The following is a 27,261-nucleotide window of genomic DNA, read 5'->3' as shown; positions in this document are numbered from 1 at the left end:
GGGCACGACGTCATCAATATGACTACTTATGGGCGGTGAGTTTTGCGCACAATCATGGTGACGATGACGGGGTTGCACGTTTATCCTTTGCTCTTCTTGGTGTTGGGTGCAAGCCATACATGGGCATCTTTGACCTGTTGATTGCTTTAGCCTATTCTCGGACAGTGTCGGGTTTGCCAAGCTGCGAGAATTTAAGCATAGAGGTTGATTGTTTGTAGATGGTTACACTTTGGAACACTCGTCATAATTCTCGTTCAATTGTGGCTTCTATCTTAGTTGAAATTGGAGAGTTAGCTTGTCATTTCTCTTTACTTGATATTCAACATGTAAACACGTAGTAAACATTCTGGCTCATCTCTGTTTAAAGCATGCTTGCACTTTAAATGTGACCAAAATCTGTCTCGATGGAACTTCTAGAGTCCTAGTGACCAACCTCCTGGTTGATTATCCGAAGAATGCTTTTGTTTGGATAAAACTCTCTGAATTGCAAAAACAAAAAACAAAAAACACTTCTCAGCAAAGGTGACAAAGGGCGTTTGTGCCAGAGAGCACATGTGGGCCCATCTGTTGAATTTTGACAGGTTGGTCCAGCTTGGTGTCTCTCTCTAATCAAAGCAAGCAAGGGATCACCAAAAAGCTATAGCAGCAGCTGTTCGCTTCTTCCGCTCCGCGTCCCTCCCACCTCCACCCACCCAGCTCATCATGGCCTACCGCCGGAAGCAGCAGGGGCCCGTCGCCTCCGACGACCGCCGGACTCCCCAGCCCCAGGCAAGCACCCTCTCCCCCTCTCCTCCCCCACCCGTCTTCTCTGCCATCCAATCCCTCTGGTTATTAGTAATCACTGCTGATTTGCTTGCGCTTGCGCCTGTCTCGATCCGTCGGTCGAATATTATATCGGGATCACATCTCGTCCAGTTCGCTACTACAGATGTGCCCTCCGTTTCGTCCGACACGAAATTTGTTGAGACGATGTGCGATAGTCACGAATTGATGCAGGTTTTCCCTCTTGCTTACCTATCGGGGTCAGCTTGAACTAGCAGGTCAATTTGGTCCTGAATATGCCAGCTACTGGATAATCACTGTCTGATTCCAAACCCATCACTGAGATAATCAGCAAGCTGTAGTGTTCCTCTGATGTCCGTTTCTATTGTTCAGTTCGAGGTGAAATTTAGCATGTCTGTATCACTTAGGATCACTGATATAAATGGCACGCTATAGCGTTCTGAGCAATGTCTCGCTAAATAAAATCAGTGTAAAATCGTTTGCTATAGCGGATTTTAAGGGATGTGCTATTTTCCCATAGCACGCTAATTTTTATTCCTTGCTTAGGATTGACAGATATTCTTCATGTACTCAAAAATGTTGTTCTACTTATATGGGTTGCTGTGTTGATTTGGTCTGCGGTGAATGAGCAGAGTTCGGCTGCTTCGTCGTACAACTACACGTCGATGGATAGCATGCGTGAGCCTAAGGTTGGATTGTGGGGAGCATTGGCAAGAAAGGCCAAGGGGATTCTCGATGAGGATGCTGCTGCTCACAAGTTCGATGACCATGGGAAAGTTCAAAGTGCTACTCGCAAGCCCAACTTATCGGATGGAGCTCAGGTGAGACAGCAAATATAGGAAAAGCTGGATCCACATACATTGGTGAAACACGATGAAATACAATCAGTAAACTTATTGTCCATGGCTGGTTCCTTAGCCTTTAGGTGATTTACATTCTTCGTTCCATTTTCTTATTTCAGGCCCCTCAATCTCGTTGGTCATTCGACAGCTATGGAGGAACAGAAAGGAGCGAACCGTGGAAGAGGTCAGAGGCACTTGCCGCTTCTGTCAACCAGTTTGGTGGAAGAATCAGAAACGCCTTGGAAGTAAAGCTCTTTAGCATCACACAGCTTTATTTATTTTACGATACCACCGACACAACTCGTAATTGTAGCTTCATTTCGGGCCCTTTTTGTGTTGTCTCTGGGTATTTTACAGTATCTCTTTTGGAAGTTCAGCATCCTGTTTGGTTTGTGCACTGACTTGTTTTCATCTCTATGTTTTACAGGAAGGTCTCATTATTGTCGATAATAAGACATCAAACATCATCGAGGAAACAAAGAAGATACAAATTAGAAGAAAGCCTAACAGTTCCAGTTTGCATATGCAGAATCCTGCTGCAGATGCATTCCCCCCTCCGAGTTTCACACTGAATAAAGCTGAGGCAGCCCAGGAGACCCAGTTAAAAGCTTCTCGCGACGTAAGGTGCCATACGATTATAGATCAATTAGGAATATGCTTTACCAAACCCTTTATGGGAAAGCTACTAAACCTTTTACTTGACAAAAGCTTGCTTACACATGCTTATATTCCCAGTTCAGGGCCTCTTTAGATCTTAGGAATGAAAAACCTAGGAATATGAAACATACAGGAACTATAAACCACAAAACATAAGGAAATGCAGAAAAAAATACCCAGTCCTATGCAAATGAGTGGGGAAAAGTGGTTGAAGTGGATGTTGAAATTCCTATAGAATTAGTTACGAAAGCAATCCATATGAATTCGATAGCGTCATCCTTATGACCCAAATGGCCTCTGTAGTTCCTGAAGGATTGGAATCATACAAAATTCTATGAAATTATTACGATCCAAAGTGGCCCTCAACTTTTAGGATTAGATTTTCTAGTTCATTTAGTTTAAGCCAAAGGCAGCATTGCAATATTAATTCTCTGTAGCACTAGATGAAACATATGGACATCTATGATCTATGCTGAAAGATATTTGTTTATTTATTTATTTTGAAAGATATTTGTTCAAGTTTCCTTTTACTGTGTTATTTGTTTTGGCCATCAATATGGTTCAAAATAAGCCCTGTGTACTTTTCACCATCCATTTAGACAGCAGTAATAAATGAACATTGTTATTTACTATTTATGTCCGTCCAATGGTGCTTCCTCTTACCCCCTACAAACTGTTTCAGGTTGCTAATGCGATGGCTGCTAAAGCAAAACTTGTACTTCGTGAACTAAAAACTGTTAAAGCGGACCTAGCCTTTGCGAAGCAGCGCTGCACTCAGCTAGAAGAAGAGAACAAAATGTTGCGTGGAACTAAGCAGAAAGGGGTCAAAATTGAAGAGGATGATGACCTGGTAATTTTTTTTCTTAGCCTAGTAGAAATTTGGAGTTATATTGTTTGCACCAAAGTTAATAATCCTCATCCACTGCACAGTTCTTAATTTTATCCACTCACTGCACGTGTAAACATCCAAGATGGGTGGAACTGCTATATAGTTTTGTACCATACATTGCTCAGTAATCAGTAGTACTAATATGCTTTCTGTTACTATTTGCTTTCTTCCAGCAATTCTATGAACCCAGTACATTTTGTTGCGGTTCAGATGAAAGTTGGCTATAGTCTTAGTTTAAAAGATAACCAATGGCTTCACAAAATAATAAAAGATAACCAATGGGTGATTGGAACTTCTATTGATCAGTATAGCTAGCCCTCTCAAAGTTGTACTGAAATAGATCCTCTTGAAACAGATCCGCATGCAACTGGAGACATTACTGGCCGAGAAATCAAGGCTGGCACAGGAGAACTCCATGTATGCCCGTGAAAATCGCTTCCTGCGTGAAATAGTAGATTTTCACCAGTTCGCCGCCCACAATGTCGTCTCCTTTGGCGATGGCAATATGAAAGACAGCAAGCTAGAAGAAGATACCAATCGCGCATACACTGAAAACATGTTTCCGGTGGTTGAAGCTTATTTAGCCCAGGAAGAAGTATCGCCCGTCCCCTCCAGGCCAGATTCTCCGATCCTCAGCCCAGGCGAGTCATCATCCCCAGTATCCATCATTTCTGTAGATAATGCTGCTAATTCTCCGAGGAACGCCTTGAAGCCAAATGAGTTGGTGCCTGACAAAGATTGATGTGTGCCGGCTTCTACTCTGCTTGTCGGGGCTTGCAGTGGGTTTGGTTGTGAGTAGTGTGCATAAAATTTTGTCCATTCTCTTGTCCACATCTGTTTGCAGTTGTAATAATTATTAGCAGGTTTCTGATTTCGTGTGAGATAAAGAGTATACGGGCTGACATTCTATTCTTGTGTTGGCGAAGTTGGCTAGTGTTTATCTGTTCATGTATAGGCAAAGTGTATACAGTACTACAGTACAGTTTGGTTTTCATGCTTGTAGGATTGGTGAAATGGATTGGTGTGAATAGGGAAATTACTCTGATGAAGAGTGGGTGTATACTGAGACTGATACATGGAGATGATGGATCAAGGTTCGTGTCTTTGTCATGTGCTTGGGCCCTCTGTAAGGTTACCTCCGGTGCCTTTATTTTACTAGATAATTGACTCTGCCGGGTATAAATATTTAGCTAGTGGTTTACCTGACCATATAAATATGATTGCATAAATAATAATTTATTTGGTAAGAATTTGTCAGTGTACCAAAGACACCATAATTTTATTTGTAAGTCAATAAGATGTGGGGCAGTTGAGGCGGTCTTCAGAAAAAGAAAAACTGATTAGAAAAATCATAGATGAAAGGAAATAATCAAAACGGAAAGAGGGAGACGAGAACATATCTAAGATTGAAAGAATGACAAACTGAACGATGTAATGCCAGATTCTTTTTAAATAGGAAAGATTTTCTCTTTCCAACAAAAGTCCCTTCAACTTCCGTCTCATTTCATCCCTCACGAAAACATTCTTTTCTTATTGCGCAGGGAAAAGGTCTTTAAATTTCTTCTCAATATAAGATATGCACAAAAAGGAATGGTGGCCATGTATAGTTTATGATGGTTCCCACGGTCTATTTGCATCAATCAATGCATACAATTCCCATAAAAAATTTGATGCATACAGTATCCCCGCCAAAAAAAATGCATACATTCACAGTGAACTTTGTTATGATTGTCGTGTTGAGTTACTCTCCCCTTTTCATAATGTAATGCATAAAAAAAGTCAAACTTCACAGCCTTTGACTTTTATAAGGACATCTATATTTAAAATATCAGATAAATATCATTAGATAAGTCATTAGATATATTTTTATGTTATATTTATTAGATATTTTTTCTTTGCAATTTCTCTATATATTTGATCAAATTCTACAATATTTGACTTTTGAAAAAGTCTGCTACATTATGGAATGAGGGTATCTAGTATAAAATTCAGTTGAAATTCCCGCATTTCAAACTGCTGGTATTCTACCCTTGTTATGCTTGACCAGGCAGCACACCCACATAGCTACAAATTTATTTTACTTAGTACAAACACAGATGCTCACATACACACACATTCATTCATCCCTAGGAATGCATGCACGCACACCGTATCTCTATGAGCACCTTCGAGATACCGAGTCGAACATCTTGAGATTGATGAAGTCATCACAGTTGTCCTCGTAGTCGACGGAAACGTCTCTTCCCACTAAACGATTATCGCCGAAAAATCTGAAATAAATATGAAAAATACGAGCACCGGTGTCAAGTCTTGAGCTTGAATTCTGATGGGCTGATTTTGTCACAAAGAGTCTAATCTCAGATCGCCATAGCTACAAACTGTTAAAGAATAAACTGCGGCCATGGTACTCATCCGGATGATGGGATCGATCATGGGATGGAAGAGACCACGCTAGCTACTTTTGTGTTATTAGGTGAGGATCCAGAGACGAATTCAAGTGTGCTGGGCGCGTGACAATTAAAGTTGTCACACATACTAGTAGTAGTACGTAGTGTACCAGATGAGACAAATTGCTAACTGTAATTGTACCCTTACGTCATCATAAATTTCATAGGGATGAGATCGATCTCCATATATAGGGATATAAATATGTACGCGTGCAGAAATTGACCAATTTTCTCTTGCTACGGAAAGGATTTGATTATCTGATTGAAGGCAACCAAGATTGACCTCCATTTGAACCTATAGCTAGATTTGCACCGATTGCGGATGCACATTGATGAGCGCAGTTACCGCGCTGCCATGTGCTAGCTGCAGGTTCAGGAGACCAGGACCAATATACTACTCCACTTGCAGCGTGGGCACACAAACGAATTTGTACTCCTCTTCTCACGGAACTTGAACAAATTTCTTTTTCAAACACAGACAGAAATTCATCTTTTTGAAACAAGAAAAGAGGTCAAATCTCTGGCCTCTGCATCATCATGGTGTACACGGCCATGATAAATTTTCATTTGAAGCTCTGGCGTCCCAAACGTGCCTGTACTGTTACATTTGATAAACGAGCTACTGTTACTTTTGATAAAAATCCATGTGCTCAAGTTCATGGGGGAAAAGATAGTAATGATTATACTAGTCGGCACTAGTGGTGCTTGTTGCATTTTTCATGTTATTAAGTCAGCGGCAAAGCAGAGGACCTGTGATATGCTTCCTTTAGCTTTGTACACAGGACAGAGCTCCTTTATCGAACTGTCATTGTCATTAGTAGATATGTTAGTGGTTAGGGTTCTATTCCAATAATAATGTCATTGACGCTCGCGGAGGACTATATTAATTCCACGGAAATTTAAAACATATTGATTGCCAATAAAAAATACAACGAACCGGCGACAAAAATAAAAGCATGAAAAACCCACACGAAAGAAATGGTCCTCTGTATCACGAGTGAGTGCAGGATGACTCATTCATGGAACCCAAATGGTCCGCATCATCGCTAGTTCGCTACACACATATGCTTCCATTTGGTGTAGCCTAGTGCTGCCTGCCTTTTGATCACTTGACTTGGACACTAAGAACATAAACATCGATGAGAACAACGCATACAAGGCCCATAGAAAAATGTATCACCAACTCGATTGCGTCATGGGCAAAACATCATCTCGTCATCATGAACAGACAGTGTCTCGTCCGCAAAACAGAGCGCATAGGGAAGGAAAAACATTAGGAATGCCTCATGCATGTGACGTGGTCGCTGGATTAGATGTCTCACGTGGGCTGTGGCTGCACCTCAAAATCTACAAGTTGCAAACGGCTTATGTACACTCCATCCAAAATGCATCCAAAACACCTGAAAGTAGCATAACATGTACTCCCTCTGATTCTAAATATAAGTCTTTTTAAAGATTTCAGTAGGGACTACATAAGGATATATACAAACATATTTTAAAGTGTACATTAACTCATTTTGCTCCGTATGTAATCCATATTGAAATCTCTCAAAAGACTTATATTTAAAAATGGAGGGAGTACATTCTATAAATAAAAAGTACACCTTCAGACATGGGTGCACATGTACCCGAATTGCAAAAAGAATGTAAAACTGGTAAAATATTTTTAAAACTTTTTCGAAACAAGCATTGTCTGTACTCCCTCCGTAAAGAAATATAAAAGTGTTTAGATCACTAAAGTAGAAATATAATAGCATTTAGATTACTAAAGTAGTTTACTGAGGGAGTACTATATTACTAACATGTAAAGTTTCACGACAAACTGACTTTCCTGGCACTTTGAACGAGTAATACACTAGACAATGCTTGCTCTGAAAAAGATTCATATTTTTTTTGATCTTTTTACTACTTTTAGAAAAATGCCTAATCGCGTGCTAAATATCAGTTGTCTTCACCGCTAATAATTAGCACTTCTCTTGAAGACCGCTGAACTCACGTGGATCTCCTTCCATCGACTCCTGAGGCCTGTGAGTTTGTTCTGTTTCGTCTCCTTCAATGTTTAGCACATCTTTTTTGGGAGGCCGCCAGATTGTTTATGAACTTTTTGAATCACCGAATTCCCGAAATACTAAAACAGAAAAAAAATAAGATTAGAATGTCATGATTTTGTGACCTGGATAGGAACTAATATACTCCCTCTGTTTGGGTTTATAAGTTGGGCACATGTTTCCAGGTCTTCGATTTAACTATTTAAACATGCATAGTATGCCAACTAAAAAGGACATGCATAATATGCCACGAAAATTATATGGTTAGAAACTTCATTTGATGACGACCCTAAAGATATATTTTTTGTAAATATAATGCATGTTTCTCTAGTCAAATTGAAGAACTAGAAATCCATGCGTGACTTATAAACCCAAAGGGAGAGAGTACAAGAATTGTAGACATGGTTCTATGGGACAAAAGCTTTGACGGAATCGATATAGAGAGAGAAGATACGTGCAAGACATAAAAGATATGTCCTCTTACTATAAATCATACGAAATCCTAGTGTAAGAATGTTTTTCGTAAGATTTGATGATGTAGTTCCTTTAAGAGTAAATCACATCCCATAGTTTTTTAAGAACACACAAAAGAATTGTGTGTCTTTGTTAGGGAATATTTCTCTCGGTTTTGGTGATTGATGACAATGCATTAGTGGACTAATCGTATGTATTGTGCATTTCAGATAATCTATCATATGGCACAAGACAATCCGTACCCCTCGGAGATATAAAGCGAAGACGGTTGTTTTCTTGCATTTCATTTTTGGTGGATTTGAGTCGTAGGAACACCGTACTATTAAGAGAGGGTCCACTTCGAAAAGGTTTAGGTGAAGTCAACACGTACACACTTTCATATTTGCTCCCTTGTTCCTTTCTCGATTCGATGGAGTTCTTTTCTTGTTCCTCCTGTTAACCTGCCCTAAGGCAGCGGTAGTACCGCTTGTGCGGTACTGTCGTTGATCCAGTTCCGCGGCTACTACCGCTTATTTGTTGTCTTCTGTTGCCTCTACGCGCTCAGCGGTAGTAGAGCGGAAGTAGAGCGGTAGTACCGCTTGCAGTACTGATACGTCTTCATCGTATCTACTTTTCCAAACATTTTTGCCCTTATTTTGGACTCTAACTTGCATGATTTGAATGGAACTAACCCAGACTGGCGCTGTTTTCAGTAGAATTGCCATGGTGTTATTTTTGTGCAGAAATAAAAGTTCTCGGAATGACCTGAAAATCAATGGAGAATATTTTTGGAATATATAAAAAATATTGACGAAAGAATCAAGGCCAGGGGGCCCACACCCTATCCACGAGGGTGGGGGCGCGCCTACCCCCCTGGGCACGCGCCCTGCCTCGTGGGCTCCCTGATGCTCCACCGACCTCAACTCCAACTCTATATATTCACGTCCGGGGAGGAAAAAAATCAGAGAGAAGGATTCATCGCGTTTTATGATACGGAGCCGCCGCCAAGCCCTAATCTCTCTCGGGAGGGCTGATCTGGAGTCCGTTCGGGGCTCCGGAGAGGGGAATCCGTCACCATCGTCATCATCAACCTTCCTCCATCACCAATTTCATGATGCTCACCGCCGTGCGTGAGTAATTTCATCGTAGACTTGCTGGATGGTGATGGGTTGGATGAGATTTATCATGTAATCAAGTTAGTTTTGTTAGGGTTTGATCCCTAGTATCCATTATGTCCTGAGATTGATGTTGCTATGACTTTGCTATGCTTAATGCTTGTCACTAGGGCCCGAGTGCCACGGTTTCAGATCTGAACCTATTATATTTTCATGAATATATGTGAGTTTTTGATCCTATCTTGCAAGTCTATAGTCAGCTATTATGTGTTATGATCCGTTAACCCCGAAGTGACAATAATCGGGATACTTACCGGTGATGACCGTAGTTTGAGGAGATCATGTATTCACTAAGTGTTAATGCTTTGGTCCGGTACTCTATTAAAAGGAGGCCTTAATATCCCTTAGTTTTCAATAGGACCCCCCTGCCATGGGAGGGTAGGACAAAAGATGTCATGCAAGTTCTTTTCCATAAGCACGTATGATTATATTCGGAATACATGCCTACATTACATTGATGAACTCGAGCTAGTTCTGTGTCACCCTATGTTATAACTATTGTATGAGGAATCGCATCTGACATAATTATCCATCACTGATCCAATGCCTATGAGCTTTTCACATATTGATCTTTGCTTAGTTACTTTTCCGTTGCCACTGTTACAATCACTACAAAACCAATATTGTTACCTTCGCCACCGTTACTGTTGGGGATATTACTACCAGTATGACCCGCCCAGGAGGGGCCGGGTCAACCCTAATGGCGGGTTACATAAGAAGCTCAATATACATTCAAGATGATAATTTATTAAACATATAGAAGGCCCAAAGGCCTGGGGCCGGTTTAAGGCCCGATATTGTAAACCGCCGTATGTAAGGAAAGACTTGTTAAGAAAGGTATGTAAAGGAAGTCACCGAGACGGACACGATTATGAGCCGGCCAGGACTCTGTAGGCCACCAGGCGTCAACCCATGTATATAAGGGGACGACCCGGTGGCGGCTTAGGTTAAGAAACAACCAAATTGATAACCAAGCCGGCGAGTTGAGCCCCTTGGAGATCAAAACTTCAGCAATACCAATCCCAACTAGACGTAGGCTTTTACCTTCATCGTAAGGGGCCGAACTAGTATAAAAACTCTCTCGTGTGTCCCTTGTCCCGATTAACCCCTTTAAGCTTCCTAATGTGATGGCCCTACGACTAAGTCCTTGCTCTAGGACATCTGCCGTGTCAACTCCACGACAGTTGGCGCCCACCGTGGGGCCAGCGCACGATGGATTTGAGTTCTTGAAGGGCAACTTCGAAGGGCTCGAGGGATATGCTGTGGCCGGATGACCAAGAGTCGTCGCGGCAAGCTCTACATCGACGACGAAGGCTGGGGCCCCGAGGCCGGCTCAATGGAGTACGGGTACCGGGTCCCCTTCGGCGGAATTCACGTCTTCATCGGCCGGATCGGCGAGTCAGGCCCTGAGCCGGACGTCCACACCAACCTCATCGAAACGGCTCAGCGCGCCAGGACCGCCCGTGTTCAATCTATCGTGAAACATGCCTTCGTAGGCTGCATCCATGGCGGTGAATACTCCGAAGGATCGATGGAAGGCGGGGAGACGACCATCTGCTCTGATACTGCATCATCAACAGGTGAGACGGACTCATTGTACCAGCTGCAAGACGGCATGCTCGGGGGCTGTTCCGATGGCAGCAGTATTTCGGACCCTCTTGAGCCGCCGAATTGGGCCGGAGTCTTCATGGCAGGGACGCAGCCCGGGCAGAATTCTACCGCATCGGCAGCAGCAGCTACCGGGTCAGCAGCAGCCGGGTCAGGAGACCCTGCGCGCCCCCCGGCTTAGATTCTAATGGACCTCATGGATCGGCTGACGACTCTGTTAACCTCTGCGGTAGAGCCGGCGGATAAAGCCCAGCACGACGCAGAAGTGGCACGCGTGCTGGAGGAGATGGTGCAAGCTAAAGAAAATCTAGCCGCGGAAGAAACCCGGATGGTAGCAGAACGAGCAGCTCTGGACGCTCGTGCCCAGCAACTTCAAGCAGAAACTTTCCGGCTCTCGGTGGATCTTAACGCATCAAACGAGGTCATGAGGAGGAGGCATCAGAAAACTCAATCGTGTCTGCCTCTAACGCTGGATCGGAGGAACCTGTTCCATACACCCGGGGCTGGGGGGAGCCACCCGCCGGAGGCAAACCGGGTCACAACACCCGATGCACTAGTTCAGCTACGCGCCATGGAGCCACCTTGTGTAAATACAGATCCTCCTCGTTATGTGTCAACACCTCCGGGTCACTTCCCCAACCTCGTTATGTGCCATGGAGCCACCTCGTGTAATTAGGCAGGAGTGGCCACAAGAACCGGAGGCGTGCCTTGCTTGGTACCGGCCATACGCAATGAGCGGTTGCTAAAAGATTTCAAGGAGCCTTATAAGGTGCCTAATTACACGGCTGACCTATAGCCGGGGGCTTGGATTGAGAGTTATGAGATGGCTATGGAGTTGTTGGAGGTTAGCGATGCTGCAATGGCCAAGTATTTTACCATGATGTTGGATGGAACAACTCGGACCTGGTTGAAGGGATTGCCACGCAATTCTATCGGCTCATGGGCAGAGTTGAAAGCGCGGTTCATCCAGAACTTTAAGGACACGTGTAAGCAGCCAATGTCGATTGTGGACCTGACCAATTGCAAGCAAGAGGATAGTGAATCTACAACCCATTGGGTGCGTCGAGTCAAGTAGATAATACATTACTCTGATAAGATGGATGCCGGCTCAGCAGTTTTGATGTTGGAGAAAAATTACCGTTTTGAATCTCTGAAGCAGAAGCTGGGACGGCTTAAACGTGACTGTAATGACATGGGAACGTTGATGGCGGCTCTGGTCAAGTATGCCGATTCTGATACCACCAAGGACCCGGTGTCTGACGAAGAAAAGGCAACGAAGGGAAAGAAGAACGGCAACAGCAAGGGTCACCAACATAACCCGGCGAATCAGGGAGGTAATAAAAGTAAGTCTGATGAGTTTGTTGCTAATACTAATGCGCAGGGTGGTAATCAGCGGCGCAAGGGCAGACAACCCCCTCGATCGGGCGGGTCAGGCCCCACCCTTGAGCAGTTGTTGAATGAACCTTGTCCAAAACATGGCACCCGGGAGAAACCAGCCACCCACTTGTGGAAGGATTGCACGATCATGAAAGCATTTAAAAATTCAAATGCATTTGATGGGGGTCACGGCCCAGGTGGCGGTTCAGGTGGAGGCGGCTTTCAGGGCCCGGGCGCCGGTTCAAGCGGAGGAGGTTTTCACGGTCAGGGTTATCCTGGTTACCAAGGAGGATATAATCAGCAACACAGCCAAGGGAATCAGCCACAGCAATCCGGTTATCAGAGCAACCCGAAGCAGTTCAGTAGCGGACAGTATCATGTCTTGACTACCGGTTTATGTAAGAGGGACCAGAAACTTCACAAGAGGGCCGTCAATGCCGTTGAGCCGGCAATTCCATGGTATCTACGTTGGTTGGAGCAGCCTATTGTGTGGAGCAGAGAGGATCACCCGCCCCGGGTTGATAATCCGGGTCACTTGGCTTTGGTAGTGGCACCTCAGGTTGGTGGGTACAAGTTTACTAAGGTACTCATGGATGGAGGCAGCAGCATCAACATCCTTTACTATGAGACATTCCGCAGGATGGGATTGACAGATAAAAGTCTTAAACAATCCAACACCGTTTTTCACGGTGTGGTACCTGGTAAATCGGCATACCCAGTTGGTAAGATTGAGCTGGAAGTAGCCTTTGGGGATGAGTATGACTCTAGAGCGGAAAAATTAACCTTTGAGGTGGTTAAGATCAAAATCCCATATCATGCTCTGTTTGGGCGGCCGGCTTATGCCAAGTTCATGGCTCGGCCGTGTTACGTATATTTGCAGCTCAAGATGCAGGGTCATAAAGGCACCATTACAGTACATGGGAGCCGGAAGATAGCCTTGGAATGTGAAGAAGGTGATGCTGCCTATGCTGAATCTGTTTGTGCAACAGAGGAGTTAAAATTTTATAAGGATCATGTTGACCCGGCGGACATGATGTCATTAAAGAAACCAACGACAGAGCATGAGCCGGAGTTGAAATTCAAATCAGCTGATGACACTAAGATGGTTGGCTTTGTACCTGGCGACTCATCCAAACAGTTTATCATCAGCGCAAACTTGGATCCAAAATAGGAAAGCGCGCTCATCGAGTTCATCCGTGAGAACCGGGACATCTTTGCATGGAAACCTTCAAACATGTCGGGTGTCCCGAGGGAACTCGCTGAGCACACTCTTAATATCGATCCAAAGTTCAAACCTGTCAGACAGTTTCTCCGACGGTTCAATGAAGAAAGGCGCAAGGCCATTGGGGAAGAGGTGGCCCAGCTCTTGGCAGCCGGGTTCATTGTGGAGGTCTTTCACCCCGAATGGTTAGCTAACCCGGTGCTTGTACTAAAAAAGAATGGCACCTGGCGTATGTGTGTGGATTACACAGATTTGAACAAGGCTTGTCCGGCTGATCCTTTTGCTCTCCCCCGTATTGATCAGATCATTGATGCTACGGCGGGTTGCGCACGATTGAGTTTCTTAGATGCTTATTCTGGTTATCATCAGATTAAGATGGCAGTCAAGGATCAAGAGAAGGCAGCTTTTATAACTCCTTTTGGAGCTTTCTGCTATGTGTCTATGCCTTTTGGGCTTAAGAGTGCCCAGGCGACTTACCAGCGGTGTGTGCAGAATTGTCTTCACAATCAAATTGGGCACAATGTTCATGCTTATGTGGATCATATATAGTGGTGAAATCCAGGGAAGAGGAAACCTTGGTCACGGACCTGAAAGAGACTTTTGATAATCTCCGAGTTTACAAAATGATGCTTAACCCGGCCAAGTGTGTTTTTGGAGTGCCAGCCGGCAAACTCTTGGGTTTTTTGGTGTCTAACCGAGGTATTGAAGCTAACCCAAAGAAAATCAAGGCAATTACATCCCTAGCCAAACCAACCGGCGTCAATGATGTTCAGCGGCTGGCGGGTCGTGTGGCTGCTTTGAGCCGGTTCATAAGCCGGCTAGGGGAAAAGGCTATGCCTCTGTATCAGTTGATGAAGAAAATAGATGTTTTTGTTTGGAGCGATGCTGCGAACGCTGCTTTTGAGGATCTAAAGGCACAGCTGGCTGAGCCGCCGATCCTGACTGCTCCAATTGAGAAAGAGCCGCTATTGTTATACGTGGCTGCCAACTCACAGGCTGTTAGTGTGGCTATTGTGGTAGAGCGCAAGGAGGCTGGCAAAGAGCATCCGATTCAGCGGTCGGTTTATTATGTCAGTGAAGTGCTAATTGAGTCTAAGCAACGATATCCACATTGGCAGAAGCTTGTTTATGGGGTGTTCATGGCGAGCCGGAAGCTTAAGCATTACTTTCAGGGACATCCAATCACTGTGGTTAGCTCTGCTCCTTTAGGAGATATTATTCAAAACAGAGAAGCCACGGGGCGAGTTGCCAAGTGGGCAATTGAGCTTGGGTCTCATGGGTTGAAGTATGTTCCATGTACTGCAATTAAGTCTCAAGCCCTGGTCAACTTCATCAATGACTGGACAGAGATGCAAATGCCAGAAGAGAAGCCAGACAACATGTATTGGACTATTCATTTTGATAGATCCAGGCAATTGGAAGGCTCGGGGGCTGGAGTCGTGCTAACTTCCCCACGAGGTGACAAATTTTGTTATGTGTTACGGTTGATGTTTCCTTGCACTAACAACGCAGCAGAGTATGAAGCCTTGCTCCATGGTCTTCGAGTGGCAAAAGAGATGAGCTTGAGCCGGGTCAGATGTCTTGGTGACTCGGATCTAGTGGCTCAACAGGTATCTGGCAAGTGGGATTCCAAGGACCCTCTCATGGCGGCTTATCGCCGAGAGGTTGATGCCGTTGCAGGATATTTTAAAGGTTATCAGGTGGAACACATTGACCGTCGAAAGAACGAAGCAGCTGATGCTTTAAGCCGGCTGGGGTCTCAGCGTAAGCCGGTGCCACCTAACACCTTTTTGGATGTTTTGCATAACCCCTCTATCAAGTTGCCCACAGAAGAAGATTTAGCTGTTCCTGACCCGGAGGCACAGTTGGTAGCGGCTCTTCATGTCATCCCAGATTGGACGGTGTCATTCTTGGCTTACATGACCCGGGGAGAGTTGCCAGCGGATGAGACCCTAGCTCGACAGATAACCCGGCGATCTAAGTCCATGACGATTTCGGATGGAGAGTTATACCATCGCAGTGTTTCTGGAGTGTTTCAGCGGGGTGTTTCCCCCGAAGAAGGTCAAGAAATCCTTCGTGAGATCCATGAAGGCGATTGTGGTCATCACGCCGGGTCAAAATCTTTAGTAGCCAAGGCATTTCGTCACGGTTTTTACTGGTTGACGACTCACGCTGATGCAGAAGATCTGGTCAGTGGATGTGATGGATGTCAAAAATTTGCACGACGAGCGCATGTGCCGGCTCAAGAGCTCCGGATGATTCCAATCACTTGGCCGTTTGCGGTCTGGGGGCTTGACATGGTGGGACCTTTCAAAAGGTCTAAGGATAAAAAGACACATCTCCTGGTGACAGTTGATAAATTCACCAAGTGGGTTGAGGCGGAGCCTGTGAGTAAATGTGACGCAGCCACGGCGGTTCAGTTCATGAAAAAGGTGATTTTTCGTTTCGGGTTTCCACGCAGTATTATCACTGACAATGGCACTAATCTGTCCCAAGGAGCTATGGAGGAATTTTGTCAACGAGAACACATCCGGCTTGATGTTTCTTCTGTAGCTCACCCTCAATCCAATGGTCAAGCTGAGAGAGCCAATCAGGAAATTTTGAAAGGGCTCAAACCCCGGCTTATGGTTCCTTTACAACGAACGCCGGGTTGTTGGGTAGAGGAATTACCCTCGGTATTATGGAGTATCAATACTACGCCCAATAGGTCTACGGGTTACACACCTTTCTTCATGGTTTATGGAGCAGAAGCAGTATTGCCTAGTGACATCCGTCATGACTCGTCCCGTGTGGCGGCTTATGTTGAAGCTAATAATGAACAAGCCAGACAGGATGCACTTGACTTGTTGGATGAAGAAAGAGACTTAGCAGCGGCCCGGTCAGCAATTTATCAACAGGACCTGCGTCGTTATCACAGCCGCCGGGTTAAGTCCAGGACTTTTCAGGAAGGCGACTTGGTGCTCCAACTCATCCAGGATCTTCTAGATGCACACAAGTTATCCCCACCTTGGGAAGGACCCTTTGTGGTCAGTAAAAATTTAAACAATGGGTCATACTACCTCATTGACGTTCGAGAGCATGCAGACTTACGTAAGTCGGAAGAGGAGACCCGCCGGCCATGGAACATTGCTCAACTTCGGCCATATTACACTTGAGCCACCGTCTCTCATCATGTACATACGTTCACGTTGTATATACTATGATACGCAATAAAGTAGGACCATCGGTCTCTTTTCTTTTCATAGACTATGCATCTTTATTATTTCTTATTTACAAATGACTATTAAGGAGCTGGTCATATTTGAATCAAGTTTAACCTTTTTGGTCCAGCTTATGATCGTATCCGACTCTAGCTGCAAATCTCATGGTCACTTGGAGGCTTCCTGTTCAAACATAGGTCGTATTCGAACCAAAGAGAACATAGCTATCGTAACTCTCTTGATCGGCTCAAGGCCAAAACTCACTGGGGGCTTCTTGATCGTATCCGAATCATAGCTTAACCCCTTTGAGTCCGACTTGGATCGTATTCGAATCAGGGTCGTTAAAAACCTCTCAAGGTCATTTGGGGGCTTCATGTTCAAACATAGGTCGTATTCGAACCAAAGAGAACATAGCTGTCGGTACCCTCTTGATCGGCGCAACGCCAAAGCCACTGGGGGCTATATGGTCGTATTCGATCCTTAGCTTAACCCCTTTGGTCCGGTTTACTGGTCGTATTCGAATCAGAAACCCCCAACCTTTTGAATACAAGATTAAAATTATGCTTGTCATTTATTCCTTGCCTTTTAGTTTGTTGTTGTTTCAATATTACAAATAAATTAGCCTGGTCTTCTTCACCGGCTCAACTATTGGACAACACAGCCGCCCGGGTCATTCAATCTAGTGGTTCAAGGATCAAAAGGTATGAGCTACTAAGGTATAATGATCATTAAGTATTCAAGAAGCATTAGCTTTTCATAAATATTGAGTTATTATCAAATTCAATCACCTGGATTATTTAAAACGGCGATCTAAGGATCAAAACGGATCAGGTATGGTCATTACTTATACACGCTTACCTGCTGCGTTAACTAAAAAAGTTCGAATTTATATTTGTCTCTGTTTTTATCGAGGTAAATATATTGGCTCTACATTAGGTGTTTAAACCCGTTTGGTTCTATACCACCATGCCAGTCTTTTCTTTGTATTTACAGGAACAAAGTTCAAATATTACAGAGATAATCATTAAAAGATGCATAAGCAAGCATTAAACATTGGCATCTGGAAACACAGATTCACATATAAGTATTTTATGCGTGATGGCACAAGCAAACATGCGGTGTTTTAACAGGTAAGCTATTACAAGGCTTTATAAGCCCATGAAGATGATCATTGCCCCTCCCTTGCTGGTTCACCATCTTGAGTCTGTTGGAAATTGGGTTTTTGACCAATCAAAGCCGTTCATGGCGACAAATTCGGCTTCGTCGTCAATCAGGCCGACCGGGTCAACCTCCGGGGCAAATGTATCTTCTCTCACTGGTGGGATCAAGTCTGTTACTTTATATGAGGGAGGGGCCATCTTCTTATTCTCACTATCAAAACCCGGCCGGTACTTGTCCACATTGGTGTCATCTCCAAGACTAGTCGCCTGAGGCCGGACTTCACGGATGCAGGCTATGAAGTCCTCCTGATCAAAAGGAGACATGTCCTCCTTCACGGTAGGATAGCCCCTTGCTACGTCCGTCGGGTCTAGGTCTGGCACCCAAGCCTTGAAGCGGCTTAGGGCAGTCAAAGCTCTGGCTCGCGTGCAGGAGTGTTTTACTTCTTGGAACCTGGCAGGAAGGATGGACAGCTTCTTCAGAACGTCACTGAGCCGGTTAGGTCCTTGATTAGCAGGAGAGATTGCAGCCAGAGCCCGTTGTGCGCCGATATACAATTGTTCAACTAAAGTGTATACTGCCTTCAGCTTAATCAACGGGTCTTGGCTCAGATTCTTACTTTGCGGACCTGCATATACTTTTAATAGAGTCAGTTGGCGGATTATACTCTGGTTTGGCAAAAAATATACGAAAGGTCAAATCAGGCGGCTTACCAAAGATAGCAGCGACCATCTGAGACACCCGGCCCTTTAAACCATTTAGCTCTGTTGAAATTTCTTTCAGAGCTGTTTCGGCTGTCTCAGCTCGTCGGGTCAGAAGTGTTTTCTCATTTTCCCAAGTCTTCTCCTTGGCAGCAAAGATGGTCTTCAAATTTTCCGTTGCAGAAAGGCTTATTTGCAGTTTGGAGGTGGAAGATTTGATTTCTGACTCCCGACTCGCTAGCCGGGTCTTTGCGTCAGTCAATTGAGAGTTCAATTCAGACAAGGCATTCTGTGAAACGTTCAGATAAGTCAAGACTTGGTTTCAAATTCCAGTATCCGAATTCAAGATTCAAGTCTCAAGTACTTTACGAATAAACCACTTGACACTTGGGGGCTAATGTATGCCAAATCAAATTTTTACGACTCTACAAACATATTTAAAGTCCCAAGTCCCTTACAAAGTAACAGCACTTGGCACTTGGGGGCTAATGTATGTAGTTCAGCAAGTTTATCAAGGTTAAACCGGAGTGTTAAGTACTTTGAAGACGGTTTTACATTCTAAAGTACCGATTCATTAATGATCAAAATAAACCGGTCCTTGGGGACTATAGGTGAAGTTTTTGTTCTATCAATATCAGGCAAAGATTCAGAGTAAAAGTCTCGGCCTATATTTTAAGTCTACATGTTATTCCGTTTCTCTCATAATCTGAAGACTTGGGGGCCGAAGGAATATTAGTAAACCGGAAACAACGTACCTCATACTTCAACTGAAGCTGCTTGACCATCTCGATCTCAGACTCACGACTGGAGTGTACATGACTGAGATAGCCGGATAAGATATCACTGGCATTGAGACGGTCATAGTTGGCAACATCAAAACGAACCTTCTACCTCTCCAATGCTTCTTGCTTTATTGTGCACCGAGCCAGCACCGTTGGGTTCCCCGGCTCAACAAAGCGGCTCCCAGTAATTTGAACATCTTGAGCAGGTGGAGACGGCGGGTTGGTTGAGCTTGACGGTCCAGTTGTAGAAGGATTCATAATGGCTTCGTCAAAAGTTGGCTCAGGAGGGTTTGCCTCATTGTCAATAGGTGGGTGTTCTAGAGCGTTAGCCAATGGAGAAGGCGGCCTAGCCGGTTCAGATGCTAGCACTGGCGGGTCTTCCGCCGGTTTAGCCGCCTTCGCTTGGATTTAGCCTGACCACTAAGGAAAAATATTGCAGGATTGTCAGCATAAAGATACAATTGGGCAACCCGGAAGAAAGGAGGATTTCTGATTACCCAGGAGCAGTCTTGAAAGCCGGAAATTGTGTTTGTGATGAGTCGCCTGAAGAACGAGACACCTCCTGAAAGGATAAAAGAAAAGAGTTAAAAGAAATACAAGGAGCAGGATTCATTAAAACAAGTTAAAGACAGTAATAAGTAAACCTCGTTCGGGCGCTTCCGAGGGGTCTGTTGAAGGACGACAACTGGTTCATCTTCAATCCCAACTTCACGGCGGCTTTCATGTTGCTGCTTTTTCAAATGAAAGTTGGGATCCAAGTGAGCTAAGGGATTAGAAAACCTTACTTTATGGATCACTCGTCGAACTTTGTGTCTTGGTAAGGGCTCTGAGTCGGAGGAAATGATAGTTACCTCTGCTTCCCTAGCCTGACTGGCCCAGTGTCATCCTGGTAAGGATCAGTGTCAATAAGATTGTTAAAAAAAATTGGCCAAGGGAATCAAGGGCTACCTCCGAGTCAGACGTGTCATCAAGTTTCATTAAATCTTCAGCAGTGGTTTTATTTTTCTTTTTCGATCTCCAGGTCGATTTCTTGGCGTTCATGGCGGCGAGTTTCGCCTTCTTGGCAGCTTCGTGATCATACTTCACTTTCCAAAAGTCAGAGTTGGCCTACAAAGACAAGAGGAAGGATCAGTGATAAACAATACGGCTGGACAAAATACAAAGGAAAAAATATCAGAATATTCTTACTTCCGGTACCGGGTTAAGTTTACAGAAGGGATTTAACCCAACAATACTACAATCTTCATACTTCGCATTCACCAGAAGGTTTGACATTGAGACAATGTCCTCCTCGGTTAGTTGAACCGGGGTATGACGGAGAGAGTCGTCCGGGTCTCCACCATATGCATACATCAATTTTGAACGACGGCTTAATGGAATAATCCGCCATGAGATCCAGCAGCGGGTTAGATCGACTCCGGTTAAACCGTTCCCCAACAAACTGTTGATTCTTCTGATAGATGGAAGCAGCTTCTTGCGTTCAGCAACGGTAAGTTTATCTGGCAGTGCGAACTTGGAGTCAAGACGATCGGGGCGGTAACCCGGAAGTGGCTTCTCGTTGGCGGGTGAGATGTCCTGACAGTAAAACCAAGTTTGGTTCCAGTCCTTTGGGTGACTTGGTAAAACTATGAGAGGGAAGACAGCACCCTGCCGGCGCTGAATTGAGATGCCTCCAAGCTCTAAGCTAAGGCCGTTGGTGCACTCGTTCTGCCGGTTCAGATAGAAGTATTCTCTAAATAGCTCCACATTCGGCTCTTGCTGAAGATATACCTCACAAAGCACTTGGAATTTACAAATATTGGATATGGAATTGGGCCCAATATCCTGAGGATGGAGTTTTAAAAAGTGAAGAACTTCTCTAAAAAACTTTGAACCGGGCGGTGAGAAGCCACGGTTCATGTGGTCAGTAAAGACGATCACTTCGCCATCTTTCAGATTGGGTCGTTCTTCTTCCGGGTCAGGAGCACGATAAGACATGATGATTTTTGAGGGCAGAAACCCAATGAGGAAGAACTCTTTTAAACGATCCTCAGTTATGGTTGAGGGGACCCAATTACAGATGGTGGGTGTCTTTGACGGCATGATGTGCAAGGAACTGAAAAAGAAATAACAACATGCTGGTTCAGTTTACGGTCAGGATAATAGTCAAATGCTGAAGATGTAAAACAAGTAGTGGAGGCTTAACTAAGGGCTAATGACATATAAGGTAAAGAAAGCCGGAGCGGTAAGCCGCCATGACTACAGATTTTTTTTCAGAAAGCAGATTCAGCTAAGTATTGGCATAAACAAGTTTTACTAAGCTATCATTATTATTTTGGATCAAATGGCCGTTCTGAAAAGAAAAATATTCTAGACCTAAAAATCTAGTACAGATGGGTTCGTCAGTTATAACGAAGCATCTATACAGGAAAAAGGGATCTACTGCTATCAAAAATGGACGCAAAACAACTACCGCGCGAGTTATATCTCCTCTTTGGATCAAGAGAGGTTGCGGAGGAAGAACTACCAAAAAGGTTCATGAAGAACGGTGAAGAACACCGATGAACTCGCAAGCCCTAATGTAGATCTAAAAAGTTTGTGAAGGTAAGACTTACGGATGCGGATTCGCTGCGGAGGGTCGTCGCCGTTTATCTGGACAGTTTAGGGTGATGCAGCGGCCAAGCTCGAGGACGACGATGAGCGTTGCGGCGGCGGTGGAGCTCGAGCAGTAGCGGAGATTGCGAGAGGAAGAAGATGAAGAAGAGGGGAGAATAAGAAAAACCGTCCGCGTGCCTATTTATAAGGGCAGATGCGAACAGATGGGCGTGAAAATCAAGGGAGAACCAAATAATGGTTATCCAGCTATATAGACGCCTCGATTCTCGGGAAGCATTAAATATAAAAGGTCCGTTGGAAGATGACGTCATGAAAGTTTTTTGTGTTTTCAAAAGATGACGTCACGGCGGGTTACAGAAGTTTTCAGACAGAGGACGGATTTCATCGAAGTATTGAAGATTGACAAAGAACAAAGTTCAAAGTCAACCTGGGGCCTAATGTTGGGGATATTACTACCAGTATGACCCGCCCAGGAGGGGCTGGGTCAACCCTAATGGCGGGTTACATAAGAAGCCCAATATACATTCAAGATGATTGTTTATTAAACATATAGAAGGCCCAAAGGCCTGGGGCCGGTTTAAGGCCCGATATTGTAAACCACTGTATGTAAGGAAAGACTTGTAAAGAAAGGTATGTAAAGGAAGTCACCGAGCCAGACACGGTTATGAGCCGGCCGGGACTCTGTAGGCCACCAGGCATCAACCCATGTATATAAGGGGACGACCCGGTGGCGGCTTAGGTTAAGAAACAACCAAATTGATAACCAAGCCGGCGAGTTAAGCCCCTTGGAGATTGAAACTTCAGCAATACCAATCCCAACTAGACGTAGGCTTTTACCTTCATCGTAAGGGGCCGAACTAGTATAAAAACTCTCTCGTGTGTCCCTTGTCCCGATTAACCCCTTTAAGCTTCCTAGTGTGATGGCCCTACGACTAAGTCCTTGCTCTAGGACATCTGCCGTGTCAACTCCACGACAGTTACCGTTACTTCCATACTACTTTGCTACTAAATACTTTACTACAGATATTAAGTTTTCCAGGTGTGGTTGAATTGACAACTCAGCTGCTAATACTTGAGAATATTCTTTGGCTCCCCTTGTGTCGAATCAATAAATTTGGGTTGAATACTCTACCCTCGAAAACTGTTGCGATCCCCTATACTTGTGGGTTATCAAGACTATTTTCTAGCGCCGCTGCCGGGGAGCATAGCTCTATTCTTTGAGTCACTTGGGATTTATATCTGCTGATCACTATGAAGAACTTGAAAGATAAAAGAACCAAGATTTTTTCCCTCAACTACGAGGGGAGGTAAGGAACTGCCATCTAGCTCTGCACTTGATTCACCTTTTGTTTTGAGTAAACTTGCGACACCTACTCCTGCTATTCATTGTGATATGTCGCATGTTATTGATGATGCTACTTCTGATTTGCATGATACTTATGATGAAACTACTTCTATGCTTGATAATATTGTGCCACCAGGTGAATTTCTTGATGAACAACTTGCTAGGGTTAGAGAGAATGAAATTATTGAAACTGATAATATTGATGAAAGTGGTGATGAAGATTCTCCCCCTAGAATTTCCTGTTGTGCCTGAGGGTTATGTTATGGATGAAGAAACTGCTAGAGACTTTTTATCTTGCAATGATATATATGATCTTAAGAAATTGTTAGCTAAGCTGAAAGAAAAATCCTTGAATGCTAGAATGAAATATGACCCTGCTTTTGCTACTTCACCCATCTGTATTTCTGATAAGGATTATGATTTCCCTATCGATCCTGAGTTAATTACTTTGGTTGAATCTGATCCTTTTTATGGCTATGAATCTGAAACTGTTGTGGCACATCTTACTAAATTAAATGATATAGCCACCATGTTCACTAATGATGAGAAAACTCGCTACTATTATATCCTTAAATTGTTTTCGTTCTCATTAAAGGGTGATCCTAAAACATGGTTTAATTCTCTTGATCCTGGTTGTGTGCGTAGTCCCCAGGATATGATTTATTACTTCTCTGCTAGATATTTCCCCGCTCAAAAAGAAACAAGCTACCTTAAGGGAAATATATAATTTTGTGCAAATTGAAGAAGAGAGTCTCCCACAAGCTTGGGGGAGGCTTCTCTAATTACTTAATGCTTTGCCTGATCATCCTCTCAAGAAAAATGAAATACTTGATATCTTTTATAATGGACTAACCGATGCTTCCAGAGACCACCTGGATAGTTGTGTTGGTTGTGTTTTCAGGGAAAGAACTGTTGATCAAGCTGAATTGCTATTGAATAATATGTTGAGTAATGAAAATTATTGGACACTTCCTGAACCAACTCCTAAGCCAACTCCAAAGAAAAGGGGTATTCTATTTCTCAATCCTGAAGATATGCAAGAGGCAAAGAAATCTATGAAAGAAAAGGGTATTAAAGCTGAAGATGTTAAGAATTTACCACCTATTGAAGAGATACATGGTCTTGATAACCCGACACATGTAGTAAAGGAAAATTCTCTCTATAGATTTGATGTAGGTGATATTCCTCGTTATAAGTCTGCTAGCCAATGCTTACATGAGTTTGATAATTTTATTGTTAAACAAGAAAACTTCAATGCTTATGTTGGTAGGCAATTGAAATGCAATGCTTATTTGATTGAACACTTGAGTGATTATATGTCTAGAGTTAAAGGTGAACTTAAACTTATTAGTAAACATGCTTCTATGTTTACCACTCAAGTAGAACAAGTACTTAAAGCTCAGAATGATTTGCTCAATGAAATAAATAATAAGAAAAATGATAATACTGTTAGAGTTGTTACTAGAGGGGGTAAAATGACTCAGGAACCTTTGTATCCTGAGGGCCACCCTAAGAGAATTGAGCAAGATTCTCAAAGAACTAATGTTGATGCACCTAGTTCTACTAAGAAGAAGAAAAAGAAAAATGACAGGACTTTGCATGCTTCTAGTGAACCTATTGTTGATACACCTGAGAATCCCAATGATATTTCTATTTCTGATGTTGAAACACAATCTGGTAATGAACATGAACCTAGTGATAATGTTAATGATGATGTTCGTGTTGATGCTCAACCTGGCAATAACAATGATGTAGAGATTGAACCTGCTGTTGATCTTGATAACCCACAATCAAAGAATCAACGTTATGATAAGAGAGACTTCGTTGCTAGGAAGCACGGTAAAGAAAAAGAACCATGGGTTCAGAAACCCATGCCTTTTCCTCCTAAACCATCCAAGAAAAAGGATGATGAGGATTTTGAGCGCTTTGCTGAAAGGATTAGACCTATCTTTTTGCGTATGTGTTTGACTGATATGCTTAAAATGAATCCTTATGCTAAGTACATGAAAGATATTGTTACAAATAAAAGAAAGATACCGGAAGCTGAAATTTCCACCATGCTTGCTAATTATACTTTTAAGGATGGAATACCAAAGAAACTTGGAGATCCCGGAGTACCAACTATACCATGCTCCATTAAGAGAAACTATGTTAAAACTGCTTTATGTGATCTCAGAGCCAGTGTTAGTGTTATGCCTCTCTCTTTATATTGTAGACTTGATTTGAATAAGTTGACACCTACTGAAATATCTTTGCAAATGGCTGATAAATCAACTGCTATACCTGTCGATATTTGTGAGGATGTGCCTGTTGTGGTTGCTAACGTAACTATTTTAATGGACTTTGTTATTCTTGATATGCCCGAGGACGATAGTATGTCTATAATTCTTGGTAGACCCTTTCTGAATACTGCAGGGGCTATTATTGATTGCAACAAAGGCAATGTCACTTTTCATGTTAATGGTAATGAGCATACGGTACACTTTCTGAGGAAACAACCTCAAGTCCATGATAACCCACAAATATAGGGGATCGCAACAGTTTTCGAGGGTAGAGTATTCAACCCAAATTTATTGATTTGACACAATGGGAGCCAAAGAATATTCTCAAGTATTAGCAGCTAAGTTGTTAATTCAACCACACCTAGAAACTTAATATCTGCAGCTAAGTGTTTAGTAGCAAAGTAATATGATAGCAGTGGTAATGGTAGCAAAAGTAATATTTTGGGGTTTTATAGTGGTTGTAACAATAGCAACGAAAAAGTAAATAAGCGAAGAACAATATAGGAAAAGCTCGTAGGCATTGGATCGGTGATGGAGAATTATGTCGGATGCGATCGATCATGTAACAGTCATAACCTAGGGTGACACAGATCTAGCTCCAATTCATCAATGTAATGTAGGCATGTATTCTGAATATAGTCATACGTGCTTATGGAAAAGAACTTGCATGACATCTTTTGTCCTACCCCCCCCGGTGGCAGCAGGGTCCTATTGGAAACTAAGGGATATTAAGGCCTCCTTTTAATAGAGTACCGGACCAAAGCATTAACACATATTGAATACATGAACTCCTCAAACTAGGGACATCACCGGTAAGTATCCCGATTATTATCACTTCGGGGTTAACGGATCATAACACATAATAGGTGACTATAGACTTGCAAGATAGCATCAAGAACTCTCATATATTGATGAAAACATAATAGGTTCAGATCTGAAATCATGGCACTCGGGTCCTAGTGACAAGCATTAAGCATAGCAAAGTCATAGCAACATCAATCTCAGAACATAGTGGATACTAGGGATCAAACCCTAACAAAACTAACTCGATTACATGATAATTCTCATCCAACCCATCACCGTCTAGCAAGCCTACGATGGAATTACTCACGCACGGCGGTGAGCATCATGAAATTGGTGATGGAGGAAGGTTGATGATGACGATGGCAACGGATTCCCCTCTCCGGAGCCCCGAACGAACCCCAGATCAGCCCTCCCGAGAGAGTTTAGGGCTTGGCGGCGGCTCCGTATCGTAAAACGCGATGAATCCTTCTCTTTGATTTTTTTCTCCCCGAAAGTGAATGTATGGAGTCAAGGTTGAGGTCGGTGGAGCGTCAAGGGGCCCACGAGGCAGGGGTCACGCCCAGGGGGGTAGGGCACGCCCCCACCCTCGTGGACAGGGTGTGACCCCCCTAACGTGGATCTTTCTTCCAGTATTTTTTTATATATTACAAAAATAATCTTCATTAATTTTCAGGTCATTCCGAGAACTTTTATTTCTGCACAAAAATAATACCATGTCAATTCTGCTGAAAACAACGTCAGTCCGGGTTAGTTCCATTCAAATTATGCAAGTTAGAGTCCAAAACAAGGGCAAAAGTGTTTGGAAAAGTAGATACGACGGAGAAGTATCAACTCCCCCAAGCTTAAACCTTTGCTTGTCCTCAAGCAATTCAGTTGATAAACTGAAAGTGATA

At 43.5% G+C, this 27,261-nt stretch overlaps 1 protein-coding gene across 1 annotated transcript; it reads left to right on the top strand.

The window, feature by feature from the left end:
- The first annotated feature begins 608 nt into the window (after nt 1-608).
- On the top strand, nt 609-4,281 carry LOC125551110 (uncharacterized). Its single transcript, XM_048714269.2, has 6 exons — nt 609-768; nt 1,416-1,604; nt 1,745-1,870; nt 2,053-2,244; nt 2,965-3,132; nt 3,527-4,281. Exons 1-6 carry the CDS (start codon nt 703-705, stop codon nt 3,911-3,913), a joined length of 1,128 nt encoding a protein of 375 aa, XP_048570226.2. The 5' UTR covers nt 609-702; the 3' UTR covers nt 3,914-4,281.
- Nucleotides 4,282-27,261: the final 22,980 nt, after the last annotated feature.

The sequence above is a fragment of the Triticum urartu genome, chromosome 4A (genome assembly GCF_056163025.1).
Source record: "Triticum urartu cultivar PI428250 chromosome 4A, HENAU_Tu73, whole genome shotgun sequence".
In the NCBI taxonomy this organism is placed as follows: domain Eukaryota; kingdom Viridiplantae; phylum Streptophyta; class Magnoliopsida; order Poales; family Poaceae; genus Triticum; species Triticum urartu.
Note: the sequence above shows the minus strand (reverse complement) of the source record. Positions and strands in the feature narration are given on the sequence as shown.

Coding starts and splice junctions, on each gene's coding strand:
- LOC125551110 (XM_048714269.2), top strand. CDS start 703: ATGGCCTACCGCCGGAAGCAGCAGGGGCCCGTCGCCTCCGACGACCGC. Junction 2,245..2,964: donor AGTTAAAAGCTTCTCGCGAC/GTAAGGTGCCAT, acceptor AAACTGTTTCAG/GTTGCTAATGCGATGGCTGC. Junction 3,133..3,526: donor TTGAAGAGGATGATGACCTG/GTAATTTTTTTT, acceptor CTCTTGAAACAG/ATCCGCATGCAACTGGAGAC.